Raw genomic sequence first — 18,278 nt, 5'->3', positions numbered from 1 at the left:
CGTGTTTAGGGGGCTTGGAATTGGGGTGTTGGTGTTGGTTCTTAGTGTCTCGGCCACTGGGTTTAAAAAATGTGGTCAAATGACGTCATCCACTTTGTCATCCATCTGCAGTACCACATGTCCCCAGCAGAGTGCATTCTTTCTGTATGGTTGTGGTTAGTATCTGGGTTTCAGTCAGTTGGTAGTTTGTAATTTTCAATGCGTTTTAAAAATGTCATGTCCTAGGACTGAGTGTGAGCTACCAACACCAATAAAACAAAAATGTAAGGCCCTAAGAAGTCGAGACTTCATGAAGGCGGAGTCAAACGTTTAGGTTGAGCCACGCCTCGAAAAGCGTTTGCAGCCATAATAAGTCAATGTGCGTGCCTGCAGCGATAGTAGTCGTCCAGAGTACTGCTGAAGCTATAGCCACATCTTTTTCAGCGTGTTTAATTGAAACTCCGGAAGAACTAAGGAACTGCAGCGATACATCCTGAGCAACACCCAGTAAACAGAAGCTGGCCCAATGATTTGTATACTGCTGGTTGCCGGCCATGGCACACGTTTGCAGACTGAAATACGGGTGAGCGGGGCTTTTCATTGCAAAAGAATGAAGCTTAGGAGGACAAAGTTCGGAGAGTCGAGGTGGATGCGGTACGCAGAACTTACAGAATCTTGGTTCAGAATTACGCTGTTATCAAAGTTATTCACATACCGCATCCATATTATCGAGTGAAATGTATCATTATGTAACATGTATTATTCTCACAATCAACATGCAAAGCAGCGTTCGTGCCACGTAATGCACGTACGCAGTGATTTAACCAGTAACCAGTGTTTAAAGGGACACTTCCCTGAGCTTAACATTGGCATTTATATAATAGGTTTGCATGTAAAAATGACATCAGCACTAAAATGCCGCTCGCCCCGTAAAAGACCCTATAGTGATTTAGGGGCATTTTATGATGAGATTTACGACAAATTGGCACAGCCCCTTTTGGACCTTGGCTTGTTATTATTCAGGTATTGGCTGTGTACGTTACATTAGGGGAGCACGTGAGGTGATATTGCTCGAATTGTTGTGGATGAATTTCCATATGGGGGAGTTGTAAGCAAGTTTGCAACACTTTTGAGTGGCTATGTGTTCAGAATCGTTTTATCTGTGATCGCTCTGGTTTTCTGTCAGTATATTGGCATCATCCCACAATCTGAAAACATACTATTTTGTCTATTAAATGTGAATGTGGGTGTTTTTTTTAAATTTTCTATATGTACTGAGCGAATGGTGGCCGGTCCAATGTATACTCTGCCTTTTGCTCAACGTCAGCTGGTATTGGTCCCACATGAGAACATGCAGTACAGAAAATTCCACTGTAATATACAGTGCAAAATTTATTTGTCTAATGGAATATCCTTTCAGGTTTGTCTCAGAAATATTGATGCAAACTTTAGGATCTCGATTCACATTTTGACATTACTATACCAAGTCCTGTTTTCACTCATCTTTCCGCAAGCAGAATGATGATACTGGTTTATACAGCCACTTAATTGGGGTACCAAAGACCTTGCTTCCTGGCATTGGCGGAAGGAAGATTTTGGACTTTTGGTGGAAAACCATAAACATGTGAGTCTCCTTGACTTAAGGAGCTATAACATTGATTGTTATGATGTTTACCTAATGTCATTTTGCTCATTGTATGTCTGCTCTGTCCTCAGGCGTCAGTTATTCACAGAGGTGTATCTTGTCAGTAATGCAGACAAGTGAGTGCAGAAGCAGCTCCAACTTACTTTCTTTAAGAAACCAGAAAGGCACCAATAGAAAACTGACATGCTCATTTGTTTTACTGTTTTCTTTTTATTTCTCCTCTGATTAGATATAAACATTTTGAGCGCTGGGCCACAGCCAATGATTTCCCAGTGGAAAACATAATCAATGATGGCAGCACCACGGAGGAGGACAGTCTTGGCGCTGTGGCTGACCTGGAGTTGGCCATACGCAGTCGCAAACTGCACGATGACATCATTGTGGTATAATGAGTGTGTCTAAAAGGAAATGAGGATCTGTGACATTGTGCGGTCTTGATTTCTTGATCTCTGTGTAAGCAGATAGCAGGAGACATGTTGTGTGCAGACCAAAACTTTGACATCACTCAAGTGATCCGTTTCTTCCATTCAAAGGTGAAAATGATTTTGTTTTATGGTAATGACACATTCAGGAAACTTATTTTGTGTGTGTGCTAAAGCCTGGAGAACTGATGATCTACTATGAGATGGAGGGAGGCGAGAAAAGCAACTCCAGGGGCATTGTGGAAGTCTGTCCTGACTCCCATCGGTGACAAGAAATGTTTAGTTTGTTTTTTGGCAATGAAAATCCATCTCAAATTGTGACCGGGATTTAAGTGAGTCTTGCCTTTTGATGCAGGGTAACTCATTTCTGGGAGAAACCTCAGGAAGAGGAAGGGATCACGTCTCGTTTGGCCAGCGTGGTGTTTTACTGCATCAAGAAAGATACTCTGCCCTTGCTGTCTGACTTCATAAGTCAGAGGGAAGCCAAAGACCGGTCCTTTGGAAGATTCTGGGTGTGTAAATTATTTTTTTTTTTTACATTAAAGCCTCTGAGGCCAAGCACCATATGTTCTGGTCAACCAGTCTTTCCCATAGGAAAATAATTAATATTGAATAAGTTCCAGAGTAAAAGTATTGCCAGAAAGAAAAAACTACAACTACTCACTTTGTCAGCCATGGAGCATTTTCTAATCTTAAACTGACGTTCAAGAAGAAGCAAGTTAATTTGTACAGCAAAAAAACTATAATTGACTCACCATTAGCTTTGACGTATGAGGCTTTCACATACAGGCGGTGGTTATTGCCTGCCTTAGTATGGAAATGCTTACCACTAAAGACTAAAAGCTAAAGAAACCATAGTATGTATTTCATAGTCTGTGCTTCTTTTATTAGTAATATCAATTTACAATGTTTTAGCCATATTATACTGAGCTGCCAGGACAGTGGGATATATGCGTGTGCTGTTTTCGGCGATTATGCCAATGATTTCCTAGTGGAAAACATAATCAATGAAGCCATCCGACCATGAATGCCTTTTGCATTCGTGGTGGGGTGGCATCCAAAAAAAAAGTCCCACAACTACAATGCAAAAACACACTTGTTAAGGCTTCAGATTCTTGCATATCTGATGGGCGTCAACCAATGGTGGAATTTTTCTCATAAATACTGAATTCCAAATTGTTCAACTTCAGGGACACTCCATGTGATAGGTTCCAGTTCCACTACTTGGGTAACGTTGGAACAAAGCTTCTCTTGGTCCAACAGGCTATTGCTGATACCATTGTTTTTCTCTTAGGAGCGAATGATCAACAAGAATTTGCTTAATGTGTATGGAATGAAGCTTCCAACAGGTTTCCAGCTAATTGGGCAAGTGGTATGTGTGTTATGTTTTTTCACCATCATTTTACTAGTTCCTGTAAAATATATGCTCAGTAAAAGTGTCTTGCAGTGTATGATTAGGATTAGCAAATTGATACATTACACGTTATAATTTAGGAAGCAATTTGCTTTGTTTATGAATTAATTAGAGTGTGCAACATATAGTCCACATCAAATTTTGTATAACTTTCCCGGACCTGTTTAAATCTTCATTTACGTTTAAGTTTTACTACTAATGTGTAAATTCAGATGGATGCTGATTTTTGTGGTCTTTTCTAACATAATTTGCATGTAAAAGTAACGTCTGCATTTTATTAATCCTTCCTTATTCACTTTGTGTGTTTTGTAACATTTCAGGGTCTGTCAGACTACACCAAGTGGCTCACTCGGTTTTCCTCTAAGCAGCAAGACAAATCTGCCAGACCAATCACATTTAGGTCTTTTGCCAGGTTTGTATAGTTATAATCGCAATGTTAACAATAACTTTGATTTATATTTATATCGTTGCATTATTGTATTTAGCTAGTGTTTTAATTTTAACAAGTTTACCCTCTACCCACACAATGTGCTTATTGCAATAAATTGTCAGGGTTGGATTAATGGGAAATCCGTCAGACTGCTTTAACGGGAAAACCATTGCAATGACGATCATGAACTTCTGGGCCGAGGTCACCCTGGTGAAAAGCCAGAGTTTGGTACAGTTGCGCACTCGCATTGGTGCACCCAACATTGCCATCGCCATCGAAAACAAGAACTAAGTTACTTTGATATTGTAGGTTCTTGTTCCACATCCTCTCAATGACCCCACAGAGTTTGGAAGCTTGCAAGATCTGTTCAGCATCAGTAGGAAAGAAGGGTGTGTATGATGCAATAACATGACATTACCTTGCATTTATGACAATATTTTAATTTGTGTATGTTATTAACACATTTGTACTGTATTGTACGGTTTATTCACACAGTTACTTTGGGGGTCTTCGGCTGCTGCAAGCGACCTGCAAGAAATTCTACCAGTTCTGCTGCCAAAAAGGGTGAGATTTTGTGGAAGCACTAAGATGGACTACAGTGTTCCCTCACCCTCTCGTCCCCATCTCCAATAAGTACATTTCCCTCAAGTAGAAATGATTTCCTATTTAATAATTGTTTTAATTCCATTTTGGTGGGGATTTATGTCTCAATTAATTAATTATGCCCCCCCCCCACCCACACACAGTTGCTATAATTCTAAACACTTGTTACACTTAATAAATGTAACTTTTAAAATACAATATGTTGAATGACCACAGAGCTGCTGATTGTGGGCAACAAGCTGTCTAGAAAAACCAAAACAAACAAACAAAAGAAAATCAACATTTTTTTACTGGTTCTACTTGGAAGGAAGATGAATAGAAAGAAAGCTAGGGATGAATGACTATAGAAAATTCAATTGTGATTTTTTTTTTCCCCTAAAGATTGTGATTGCCATGTTGTATGCTTTTTTTTCCAAGGTCCTTTTTAATAATTTTTTTTTTGAAACAACTAATTAATTCATCTTAATCACAATAAAATATATCAGATCTCTTATAGATTATAGGATATTAAAATGTAGGCAAATGAGTCATTAATATGAATGAAGTTTATTTCTCTACTCCAATTATAGGTTTAAACTTACTAAATACATTAACATGTCTTGTAAGTGTAAGCATTCACCATGACAATTTAATTCTGCCACACAAGTGCGACGTATACTATGATACAAATCTATAAGAAATCAAACAAATATGCGCAGATTATAACTATAATGTCAACAAATCTCTGGCTTTACCACTTTAACATTTATATGTAAACAAGTGGACTGCACTTCTCAAAGGAATTATCTCGCCGAGATGGCCCATTTAACAAGCTCAGTTTCTATATATTTTTGATCTGGAAACTCAAATTAGTTATTTTATCTTTATCCATTAATTTAGGAGAAATTAGGAAATAAATGACGACCTACATTTGATAAGGAATATGACCACGCCCCACTCTGCACTCCCCATGTTTCGCTCGGAGTCATATAAGGGACTGATTACAAACTCTCTATTGGAAATCATTATACTTTCAGTGTTCGTCAACAATGACGATGATGAAAATATTTGTTAACATCCCTTTTTTTCATGATCACAACAAGACAATGACGATCTAAACGTGGCTCTTTGATGACGGAAACATGACGTGACGTACATGGATTGCCGAGACGAGACAGGACAAAATTTCTATTGTACATGTAATCTGTCTCTCAAAAAATTGCAATGCTGGTGCAGCCTATCCTCGTTTGGGCACTGCCACCACCAGGACAGCACGCAGGGCTGCAGACAAGTGACTCTTCAGACGTCTTGCCAAACCTATTTAGTAGTTATCAACATTGTATGTTTCACCACTGATGTGTTCCTTCAACATTTGTCTCCACAGCATCGCTTTGACAAAGCAGAACTTCACGCTGAAGTATGACACAAATATTCCACGACAAGTGGTGAGGGTCTACTCATGTACTAATTGCTTCATAACTAAGACAGTAAACTGAAAAGAAAACCTGAATGTCCTTTTCTGTCTGTCTTTCTTGCAGGGCCTCGCTGGGAGCAGGTTAATAACTTACTGTCCTCTTATAGTCCAAATCAAACGTCATACTGTCTACTTATTTTTCGTTGGAATTTTCCCTGGTTTGTGGTTCATAAAGCTATTATGAAATAATTTACTGGTCTTGTCATGTTGTGTGCAGCGCCATCGTCTCAGCTACCCTGAAGTGTCTCATGAAATTTTACAACCTCACAGATGATGTAAGGAGGTCTGGTATTAACCTAGCACTCAGGCCACTAAGGTCTTTATTATTGCCTCTTCCAAGTGCTTAGTGTCGAGTCGTTCCAAATGATGCAACTCCACTGAAATTTGAGTTTGTTTACCAAATATTGCAGTTGAATTGGTTTCCATTCAACCCACAGAAACATTTTCTTTGGAAGTTTTAACATTTTGCAAAACAATGTAGTTTATACTGGGCATTGTCTAATTTGGTTTGTAAATACCATGTGTGTTTGTTACCACTACATCGAAAAAAATGTAACTAATTACAAGAATAACATTTGAACAAACACAGCCCAAAACAACATTGACTGCACTTGGTGAGAGGAACAAGCAGCTTTCATATTGAAGTTTCATATTAAGAAGATTTGATATTAATCATTGACACTCTGTCTTGTTTCCATGCAAACCAGGATCTCCCAAAGCCAATCCGAGCCAACTTCATTCTTAATGTGGAAACTGACGAACTGTTCATAACTGCAGGCCTTCAAGACAGGGTTGCGCAGGTAAGGCTGAACTGGCAATCGAGTGTACCAAGCAATTCCATTGTGGGTCGACAGCCATCAGTGGGCCGGCCGATGTTTTTAAAACAAAGAGGTTCATTTCTTTTACCTTTCTATGATCCAATCGATCAGCCTGCATGTTTGATTGGGTGGCCCGCTTTTCCACACTTGTCCGAACCAGGCAGATTTTTGTACCACATTCCTCTGTGGAAGGTGTTGACATATTATTAAAATAATGTGGAGACAAACTACAAACCAATATCACTGCTGCCACAGTTCTCAAAAAGTCTGGAGAAACTAGTTTCAAGCAGACTCGACAACTTTATCGAAAAGCACAATCTTTTAAGCGAGAATCAATATGGTTTCAGAGAAAAAAGATCCTCCTCTATGGCAGTAATGGAACTTGTGGAAGACATTGCTACTAGTATAGATAAAGAAAGAATTTACTCTTGGGATTTTGACTTTAAAAAGCTGTTGACACCATAGATCATAATATATTAATGGCAAAATTAGACAAATATGGTCTAAGAGGTTTGGCATATATAAATGGAGAAAAAGTTACCTAGATGATAGGAATCAGTATGTGCAATTAAAAACGTGAAATCGATCCTGCTGAAGATAACTCATGGGGTTCCCCAAGGGTCTGTGCTTGGTCCCAAATTGTTTCTATAATATAGCAATGATATCTTCTGTTGCTCTAAATCACTTAAAAATTTGTATTTGCTGATGATACAACATTATATTGTTATGGAAAAAAAACTCAAGCATCTTCTGACTACTGTGGAAAATGAATTAAATTTGTTAAAAAAAAGTTTATTTGTTGCAAATAAATTGTCTTTGAATTTGAATAGGACAAAGTTCATAATCTTTGGCACCAGTCAAATTAAACACATCAGGCAGTGCCATGACGTGACGTAAAATAATTTTTGTTGACGAGACGAGACTGGACAAAATTGCTAGCGTGTGATCCGTCAGACGTTAAAATTTTATGACATCCCTTCCTATTGTACATGTAATCTGCCGTTCAAAAATTGCGATGCTGGTGTAACCGATCCTCTTTTGGGCACGGCCACCGCCGGGACAACACGCAGGGTGCATGTGCCACACACGCACAGTCGCGCACTGGCACAACAAAACACAAACACGTCTGCGGTCATTCGTCTCGGCTCACACACGCTGACACGCTTTTCATTGACAGACCATGGCAACAGTGACAATCGGTAGGCTACTTGGTTCTGATAGCGAGCTGTTAAAAGTAAACAAGACGTATTTTTGATAGAGTTTGCAGTTGTGCTACTGTATTAGAACAAGTCTATGTTGTTAACATGTTTTAAATTTGTTTATTTATGTTGCTTTAAGTGAAATAATGCCCAAAAAAATGTTTTGGTTCTCTGCTTATTTTGGAGCAAAGATCATTGATTCCGCTGTTACCACTAATGCGTTATCCTTATTTGTCGATCAGAAAGTCTTTGCTATCGGGTGGAAACCTTGTATGCCTATTTTGAACTAAAACGTACTAAAACCTTTTTGAGTTTTTGTCGTATAAAGTTACGAAAACTACACGAAAACGTTTTGGGAGTTTCCGTCGAGTAAAACTAGATTAAAACCGTTTGGAGTTTTCGTCGACTAAAACTATCACAAATAGGAATGACTAAATGTGATGAAAACTAATAAGCATTTTCGTCCAAAAGACTAAGACTAAATCTTAAAATGCCAAAAACAACTCCGACACCAGGTCAAGATTATCATCGACTCTATTGAAATAGAAAAATAAATTTCTTGGGGTTGCTATAGAATATGTTGGAAATCACAAATGGAAAATAATTAAAGTAAAATATCTAAAACTATAGGTATCCTTTATAAAATCAAGGACCTCCTAAAATAGGAATCATCATCCACATTCTATTGTTCATTATTACTGCCATACCTGACCTATTGCGTGGAGATATTGGGAAATACATATAAAACAAATACACAGCCTATCTATAAACTTCAATAAAGAGCCATATGACTTATCAACCATTCAAATTATCTAGAACCAACGAATCATTTATTTATCAAATTAAACACTCTTAAATTTCACGACTTAATCAAATTTAAAACAGCTCAAATAAGCATACAATATGCAACTCTGCCACAGTATTCAAAATCTGTTTGAAATTAACGAAGATTGCTGTTATAACCTAAGGGCACCAGTGACCTTGAAAATTTAAAGACTCTTAACATAAAGCAAATGTGTGTCTCTGTTAAAGGTGTCAATCTATGTAATAATTACAATAATGAATTGAGAAGGTGTGAATCACTTGTGGTGTTCAAAAGTAGAAATATGAACAACATATACATACACGTAGTTATCGTGTGAACCTGGTACAGAAGTATATATTCTACTGTGGCATAATACTTTGTATCCATTATAAATGATAAATCAGTGTAATCATTTGATATGTGAGCTCAGGGGACTAGGCCTAGATACGTATTGTACATCTTCCTACTCCCTTTGAAGATGTAAACCGAGTTGATCTATGACATCGACTGATGATTTGCTTTCTCTTTCTTTCTTCCAATTTGTATTTTTATCTTGTAATGTGTTTATATACTGAATAAATCAAAAGTCAATCAATCAATGTGCACATGCAGTAGTAAGAAATTGTTTTATCTTGCAGGTCTACGAAGGTTTAGTCTACATGGACTTCAGCAAAAAGCTCATGGACGAGCAGGGTTACGGTATTCACGTCATTGTACAGTATATACCAGTTTACATACAATCATACGTATACGTATGTATGAATGTATGTGCGTATGTATGTTATAGCATACCTAACTTATGTGTGGTATTTTACCTTTTTAGGGAACTACATCTCTATGGATATGAGTGTACTACCTCTGTTCTGGTTGGCCTACTTGAGTGATCCGAGTGACTCTGGACGCATTCACAATAACATCCGACAACGCTGGCTTGCTGGTACTCTAATATTCTTTATCAGACTTCATTTTTTAAAAATACAGTAATCCCCTCTCCAATCGCTGGGGTTACATTCCATCCATCCATCCATCCATTCATCCCTTTTCTGCGGCTTATTCGGGTCGGGTCGCGGCAGCTTCAGCAGGGAAGCCCAGACTTTTCTTTTCTTAGCCATGTCCTACAACTCCTCCGCTGGAATACCCTCAGGCGGAGGGAGGCTACCCTCTCGTCCAACAGGGTGAACCCCAATGCACAGGCGACAAGCCGTTGGGGCAGTAAGTATGCCCACACCTGCTTGGCCTCTCATCTTTGGCAACTCCCGAGTGGAAGAGTGTCCAATTCTTCTCAAGAGGACTGGTAGAAAAGCCCAAATTGTGTGTGGAGGTGAGCCCCAATGATGTCTAATCCTAACTTCTCTGCCTTGCACACCAGCTCGGGCTCCTTCCCTGCCAGAGAGGTGATGGTCCATGTCCCAAAAGGTGGTTTCTGTAGCTGGGGATCAGTCCGCCAAAATCCTTGCCTTTTGCCACTGCCTGGCTCACAGGGCACCCGACTCCTTTGGCCCCTCCCACAGGTAGTGAGCCCATGAGAAGTGGGACCCACATTGCCTTTTCAGACTGAGCCTGGCCGGGACACATGGGCGCAGCCCGCCCACCTGGCGCTCAGCAACGAGCCCCACCTCCAAGCCTGGCTCCAGAGGGGGCCCCGGTGACCCATGTTCCGGCAAGGGAAAATGTGATCCAATTATTTTACTCATGATGTGAGGGGTCTTGAGTTGTGCATTGTCTGGAAACTCACTTGGGACCTGTTTGCCATGGGTGACCCTGCCAGGGGCATAAAACCCCAGACCTCTTAGCTCCTAGAATCATTGGGACATGCAAACACATACACCACAGTCAAGTGATAGCTCATGGAGGGTTTGGTTCCAGACCACCAAAAAGTGAAATCCACAATTATAGAAATGCTCTATACAAATACTCTCCAGACGTGTTTTTATTGCATTTACGGCACTTTTTTCAATTTTTTTTAAAGGTCTCACAAAACGATACTTTTTACAAATACATTTAAACTAGTGCTGTCAAGTGATTACTTTTTTTTTTTAACTAATTTATCACATAAAATTCCATGATTAATTGTGATTAATCACATCTTTCAACTACTATTTTTTTGCGAAGCTTATAACAGATATTTACTTGAATAAGCTCTTGGAATTGATGCAAAATCACCAAATATGAAGTATATTTTATATTTAATTCAAAGACAGTTCTAATTGCTTTATTGGATTCTTGAATACGATCTAAATGGAGACATCTTTGCAGACGTTTATTTTCGAAACATTTCTCAAAACTGCCCACAAGCGCCACACTCCAGCAGTGTTGGTTTGCAAGGCCCAGAGGTAACTTAAACACAGTGTTTTGTTCTGAGGCTTGCTAAATACAGCTAATATGGCACAATATTTGAAAAGTATGCAAATTATTTTTTAAGTAAATCAAACTGAGTTAACTGAGTTAAATTTTTGGGGATTAATCACCTGAGTTAATGCTTTAATTTTGACAGCCCTAATTTAATTGAGAGCGAGCAAGAGCCATGGATAACACAAAAATATTACACAGTGGAACAGTGTGCTGATCCCTCTGAGTTTTCAGAGTGAACATATCAAATGTTTTGCAAACTAGCATAGCAAGCATTCTTATCTTCTCATAATATACATCCAGTACATCAATAACACAGTTTATATAACCCACAGCTGTTGCTTTCCACAGGCGTAAAAAGCAGGATTTACTGCATGAAATAATTTTTCAACAAAAAGTATGTGCTGTGCTTATATACCTTTTTCTTTGACCTTTCAAATTTACAGTTTCAAGTTAAATACGTGTTCATTTATGGGCAATAGTGGTTCTAATAACAACAATAATAATAATACACAAGCTTTATGGGGGAATTACCCAAAATAGAGTTAATAACTGGACAAAAAAAATTGGCGAAATAGCAGGACTGCGACCCTCCAACCTGCAATGATGGGGGGTTTACTATAGCACATAAAATCTGAAAAGTCAGAAAAAATTAATCAGTCGTCATAAAATTAGTGAAAAGATCTAAAATGTTTCAGTGGTTTTACAATCTATTTTTTAGATATAATAGATCTAGTATTTCTTTCCAGTCTATCGTGAAAGGTGGTGACGTATTGAATCTTCATTTAGCATGAGTTGTCTTCCTTCAGGGGAGCCTCTTGTGGTCGAAGCCATGGAGACTTTTGCTCAACTTACGGATCAAGCCAGGTAAGTCAATTTGTTCTGTCTTCAATGTTTTTTTTGTTGTTCAGATTACAAGCACTTAGCTGAAATCATGTAATATGTCTTTTTAAGGATTTTTTAAAATGTATAAAACTATACCCCTATTTCACCTTGTCATCAGTTGAAAGAAACATTCCATCTGTTCTCTCAGGGTGGCTCTAATGGAAAAAGACTGGAAGTGTCTAGCGCGACTAATGGACCACAACTTTGAGCTAAGGAGGTAAACCATCTGGTCTGATGCATTAGTAGAATTGGAAAATTGTATATAAAGCACAGTATTAAAGATTGAACTCATACAAGTATTCACTTAGGCTTTTAGAAATAATTTGTCCTCAAACTCTGCCTCTTTTATGGATATTTCTCCAAAAGGGATCAGTGGGGGAAAACAGCTTTCAAAAGTAAGAGAGAAAATGGTTATCGTTCACCTTAAAGTTAGTGGCGGGCCATGCATTTCAGACGTAGGCCTTCAGTGAAGTCCTACTTAGTCTGACTTGAATCAAACCCTCCTCATAACAGCATCATTTATGACACCACGGCTGGACAAATAATATACAGAAACACATTTCCACAGTACTGAGTGAGTGTTGGACAACCTAGCTTCTCGTGAAAGGTCCATCTTGAAAAATGACCTTACAAGTGTATCTGCAATTTAATCCACACTTTTCCCTCCTTCGGCCATTGTGGTTTAAAAAAAGCAAAAATATATCTTAGATTTTCGAACGGTCGCCAGTTATAACTGTGTTGATTCCCCTCACGACTGAGTATCCAATCACAAAACGCGTTCACCTGGAACCAGCAAGAAGGCTTACCGTAACCAATTTGTGATCTGATTGGCTATCAAAACTGTCTATCAACTCTGAAAGCCCATAGTGTTTGACAGAACAGATGCCTGCACAATTGAATCTGAAGGCCTCGGACGAATAGTGCGTGCTACGAGTATTGTGAAATCTGCCTGGCAACAAGATCCAGCTAAATTCTGATAGTCTGAAGTCACAAAAAATACAACACTAGGATACAGTACTGTTGGCTTCGTCAAGCCGTGATCTCCAACTCTCATTGGAGCGGTTCGCAGTCGAGTGTGAAGATCAGCACCTCCAAATCTGAGACTGTGGTTCTCAGTCGGAAAAGGGTGGAGTGCCCTCTCCAGGTCGGGGAGGAGATCCTGCCCCAAGTGGAGGAGTTTAAGTATCTTGGGGTCTTGTTTACGAGTGAGGGGAGGATGGAGCGAGAGATCGACAGGCGGATCGGTGCAGCCTCCACTGTGATGCGGACGCTGTATCGGTCTGTCGTGGTGAAGAGGGAGCTGAGCCAAAAGGCGAAGCTCTCGATTTACCGGTCGATCTACGTTCCTACCCTCACCTATGGTCACGAGCTGTGGGTCGCGACCGAAAGAACAAGATCTCGGATACAAGCGGCCGAAATGAGTTTCCTCCGCAGGGTGTCTGGTCTCTCCCTTAGAGATAGGGTGAGAAGCTCGGCCATCCGGGAGGGACTCAGTGTCGAGCCGCTGCTCCTCCACGTAGAGAGGAGCCAGATGAGGTGGCTCGGGCATCTGTTTAGGATGCCTCCTGGACGCCTCCCAGGGGAGGCATGTCCCACCGGCAGGAGGCCCAGAGGACCCAGGACACGCTGGAGAGACTACGTCTCCCGGCTGACCTGGGAACGCCTGGGCATCCCTCCGGCAGAGCTGGAAGATGTGGCTAGGGAGCGGGAAGTCTGGGCTTCCCTGTTGAAGCTGCTGCCCCCGCGACCCGACCCTGGATAAGCGGCGGATAATGGATGGATGGAGAGGATATATTATGACATCAAAGTGAAGAATATGATCATGATTTCTTGATTATGTTAAGCCAGCATAGAAGGCCTGAAGGCCTTGACCACCCACCACTGCTTACAGTAACAAAGAATAAAGGACACATTTAAGAGATGTCTTCCCTCATCTAGGATCATAAGCTAGAAGCTAAAAATGTTAACATGGGGGGAAAAAAAACAGCCTTCTGTTGACCCACACGGTCACAAGCATGTTTAGACTAATCAGCAGAAACAATACTTCCTACAGATCCGTGTACTCCGATGAGTGCCTGGGTCCTGGCAACCTCAAGATGGTGACGTTGGCAAAACAGGTATCAGGGATTTTTCTGTCTACATATAAATTTCTTATTTTATTCAACAACATGTGTCTTTCTCAAGTGTTATGCTCTTTCTTTTTATGCTCGGTGCTCTTTGCAGTTTGGCTCGGCGGTGAAGTTACCAGGCAGCGGAGGGGCAGTGGTGGGATTGTGTCTCGACCCAGAAAAACTAGTAAGATTACCCCACAGAATATTTCCAGTTGAGGTTGGGCAGTGGTTCTCAACCTTATCTCCAAGTACCACCATAATGCCCAACATTAAAATAGTAAAAATGGGTACAAAGGTTGAGGATTAAGCAAGCAGATTTAGAGTACCTAAGTCAAATACAACTGAACTGTACTCAAGGAAATCTAATTTACTTGAGAAGTATAAAATGTACATTACTTGAAAAGAAAAAAAACTACTGTTGTGGATTTTTTTTAAAAAGTTTAAATTCGCTGTTATGTTGCTGCAAGCTTCATTGTAATTTGTTTGATTGTAAATTTTAACCATTAAATTCAGTGTTTCTTTCACATACAACTAAAAAAAACAACAACTCATATTTGCATCGAAGCCACAGTTTTGAACATGGAAAAAAAAAATTTGGAGTACAGTTTATCTACACTGCTTTTTCAACTTGCTGTTATTGTATGACTGAGCAGGGCAACACCTCAAACTCAGTCATGCGCCACAAAGCCTGGGAAGTGTGTCCCTCACATTTCAGTTGAAGTTGCTCAAGGGTCACCATCACTCCCTTTCCTCTTTCTCGCATCTGACATGTCTCGGGTTGGTGTCATATAATAGAGTGGGCCACAATCACTCCGTGAAGAACTGTTGTTCATTGCAGGGTGTACCATAGCCCTTTTGCACAAAATCAGCTGGAATATGCTCCAAATCCCTCACGACTCTGAATGGGGCAAAAATCTGTACTGGTCTAGCGTGCAACCAGTGCAAGAAATGAACAAGACATAATGTGAGGGAAGTAGTTAAAAAGAGCGGCGCTAACATAAAAAAAAAATGGCTGGCCGAAATTCTGATTGGCTGGTAACTTTAGAAGGTCACCAGCCACATTGGCTGGAGGTAAAAAAAAAAAGGTCATTTAGAACCCAGGTCCTTATGGTTTTTATAAAAATGTATTTACTGTCATCGATATGTCGCAAATTTGCACTGACTGTGGGTTGGTCTGAAGCTTATTGTCAAACGGGGATTTACTGTACAATATATTCAATCTCTTTCATCTTTTATGATTTTTTTCCTCCTGTACATACTCAGAAAGCGCTAATGCTATGACATACAGTACTTGCTACAGTGCATACCCTGCAATTTACACAAGTCTTGCTATTCCTATGTACTTACTAGTAGTATACATATTATTATCATCAACGTTTGGAGGAGTCCCACTTGGATTCACAATAGTTGTTTTTTTATTTGTGCAAACTCTTAACATGTAAGTACCAAGTTGGTGCAGCTCAGTTACCAGTCAGAGGAAAGCTAGCTATATTTGGTTTTCTGATGTGGCTTTTGTCTGTCCCATCAGGAAGAGATGAGACAAGCCTTCCAAGAGGCCGGCTGTGTTTTCTGTGTCATCACTCCATACAACCCATCTGTCAGCACTGTCGCCAGTCAACCGTGACTGGCACCCCAGGGCTCAAGTCAGGGTGCACAAGGCCAACAAGGGTCACTGGAGGATTCTTAAGAATTATAAATGCAAGTATTGCATGGAAATAGGTACATGCAGTCGGTACTGATTGAGTCATATACAGTGTTTTAAATAAGTATTCATACCCCTTGAACTTTTTCACACATTATAACAAACAAAATGCAATGGATTTTTGATTGATATTTTATAGGATCTGCAAACACAAAGTAGCTCATAATTGTGAAGCGGAACATTAATACAAGGCTCGAAAAAAGCTATTTTGCATCGCAGTTTACGAGACAAAATTTGCATTTGGCGCCTCATGATACACCTTGAAATACAAAACTCTGAATCAACCACCTAATCGGTCCCAAAAAGCTTCGCTGAACTAGACGAACAAGCGTTAAAGTGGAGCAACATGCCAGGCGGAGGTTGAGGCTCGGGTAAATCAGTGTTACGTATGAACCACCAATACTGCTGTAGGTAAACATGTTACAAGCCGCACCAGGCTATAAGCCACAGCTTTGTTGAAAAAATTAGTTGTTAAAACCGAACCGAGAAAAAAAAAATCTAAATTTATTTAGGGTAAAAAAAATTCACAGAAAAGCCGCACCGCTGTATTAGCCGCATAGTTCAAAATCTAGGAAAAAAAGTAGTGGTTTATAGTCCGGAAAATATGGTATGTTCGTTTTCACAATCGAGTCCTGAGTTTTGAATTTCAGTTTTGAGGTCTCCACAATATTCTTAAAGTACATTATAGTAGATCTGCTATTTTAATCAATTTAGATTTTCTGTGATACATGGAACTTGAGCTTTAATGAATCTCCTTATGAAGCTCAAGTCTTTTGCAGCCTCCAATAGGTTTTCTTCCATGATTTTCCTGTATATAGCTCCATCCATCTTCCCATTAACTCTGACCAGCTTCCCTATCCCTATGCGGAAGAAAAGCATCGCCACAGCTTGATCTTGCCACCACCATGTTTCACGGTGCCGGTGGTTTGTTTGGGTGATGATCGAAGTTACCTGTCCGCCACACGTAGGGCTTTGCGTTTAGATTAAAAAAAAAAAAAACTTCAACTGTGGTTTTTTTGGACCAAAGCACCTTCCACATTTGCAGCAACATCGACAGGTCAAACGAGACTTCTTATCCATTTCTTTCAACAATGTCTTATTTATTGCCACTCTCTCGTTATGGCCAGATTTTTTTAAGTCTATCTGACCTATACTTCTCCGGTGGACAGATTCGGTTACCTGCGCTGACAATTTCTGTAGGTCCTCCAAAGTGACCTTGGACCTCTTGGCTGTTTCTCCTGTCCTCGCTCTCTCTGTCATGTTTGGATAGATTTGCAGTTGCGCTGTACTTATCACATTTTTTGATGATGATTGAATGGTGCTAGTTAAGATGTTTAAACTTGCCTGGAATATAGAATTTAATGGAAGCAATGTACCCTAGTAATGCTTTAATGTTCTTCACAACTATATGTCGACCTGTCTGGTGGGTTCCTTGAAGATTTTCTTGTTTTAGATGTTTTTCACCATTATTCTCTAAAAAAAAAAACATTTACGCCTCGACTAAACAGGTGTATTTACACTGAAAGTAAATTACACACAAGTGGACTGTATTTTCTAAGTAGCTGACGTCAGAAGGCAATTGATTGCATTGCATTGTATTTTGGGGTGTCACGGTACAGGGGGCTGAATATACATGCACGGTGCACTCTGCACTTTGCTGATAAATATTCGCTTAACATTTTGACAACCGTACATCATTGTCATTCAACATCACAATTCTGTGCTACTTTGTGTTGGTTTATCAAGAAAAAAAATACACTTAGGTTAGTGATGATGGTAAAGTAAAAAAATCTGACTACTTTCTCAAGACTGTGTATGTGAAACATGCCCCACTTTGGAACTATAAAGCGTTTTACTTTTAAATAGTGGAAAAGCCATATTGTAAAAAGTATTTTTTCTCATAATTGTTTTCAATTATAGAACTCAATATTAATGGAAAGGTGTTAATTTTTATACTTTTTATAATTTAAGTTTCTTAAATTGAAAATCCATAATGTACACATATTGCACATGTGTGAATGTTATTTTTTTCTTAATTTTTTTACTATTTATAATTTAAGTTTCTTAAATGGAAAAGCCATAATATACACATTTCACATGTGTGAATCTGTTATTTTTTTCTACAGTAATTAAAAACTATATTTATATACGTTTTTGTGTCATTTTTATTGTTTCATAGGTGCGGTTGCAAAAGGATGGGAAATTTACAGAAGATTCTTGGTAAATTTCTGTGGGATGATAAGATGAGGAATTTGGGAAATATTGAAAATTGGGGTGGCGCTGTAACCTGTTGTTAGTATGTCCGCCTCACAGTTCGAAGTCTTCAGTGATAGGCACAGTCGAATTAACCTCTTGAGAGTCAGCAGTAGGGCTGGGCCGATAATTCAATATCAATATATTTCACAATAGTCGATATCAATACAGAATTTATCAATACATTATCGATCTAATAAAATAAAACGA

At 39.4% G+C, this 18,278-nt stretch overlaps 1 protein-coding gene across 1 annotated transcript; it reads left to right on the top strand.

Annotated features, from left to right (window-relative positions):
* Window positions 1-167: 167 nt before the first annotated feature.
* gkup (glucuronokinase with putative uridyl pyrophosphorylase) lies at window positions 168-16,298 on the top strand. Its single transcript, XM_088301382.1, has 23 exons — window positions 168-562; window positions 1,497-1,603; window positions 1,696-1,740; window positions 1,854-2,007; window positions 2,086-2,157; window positions 2,223-2,311; window positions 2,402-2,558; window positions 3,341-3,418; window positions 3,781-3,872; window positions 4,013-4,118; window positions 4,200-4,279; window positions 4,386-4,454; window positions 5,857-5,917; window positions 6,011-6,027; window positions 6,164-6,221; window positions 6,654-6,746; window positions 9,407-9,467; window positions 9,592-9,705; window positions 11,927-11,984; window positions 12,151-12,219; window positions 14,056-14,119; window positions 14,226-14,297; window positions 15,642-16,298. Exons 1-23 carry the CDS (start codon window positions 506-508, stop codon window positions 15,735-15,737), a joined length of 1,869 nt encoding a protein of 622 aa, XP_088157508.1. The 5' UTR covers window positions 168-505; the 3' UTR covers window positions 15,738-16,298.
* Window positions 16,299-18,278: the final 1,980 nt, after the last annotated feature.

The sequence above is a fragment of the Idiotropiscis lumnitzeri genome, chromosome 7, assembly GCF_059441095.1.
Source record: "Idiotropiscis lumnitzeri isolate Australia: NSW breed Sydney's pygmy pipehorse chromosome 7, RoL_Ilum_1.0, whole genome shotgun sequence".
Lineage (NCBI taxonomy): Eukaryota > Metazoa > Chordata > Actinopteri > Syngnathiformes > Syngnathidae > Idiotropiscis > Idiotropiscis lumnitzeri.
Note: the sequence above shows the minus strand (reverse complement) of the source record. Positions and strands in the feature narration are given on the sequence as shown.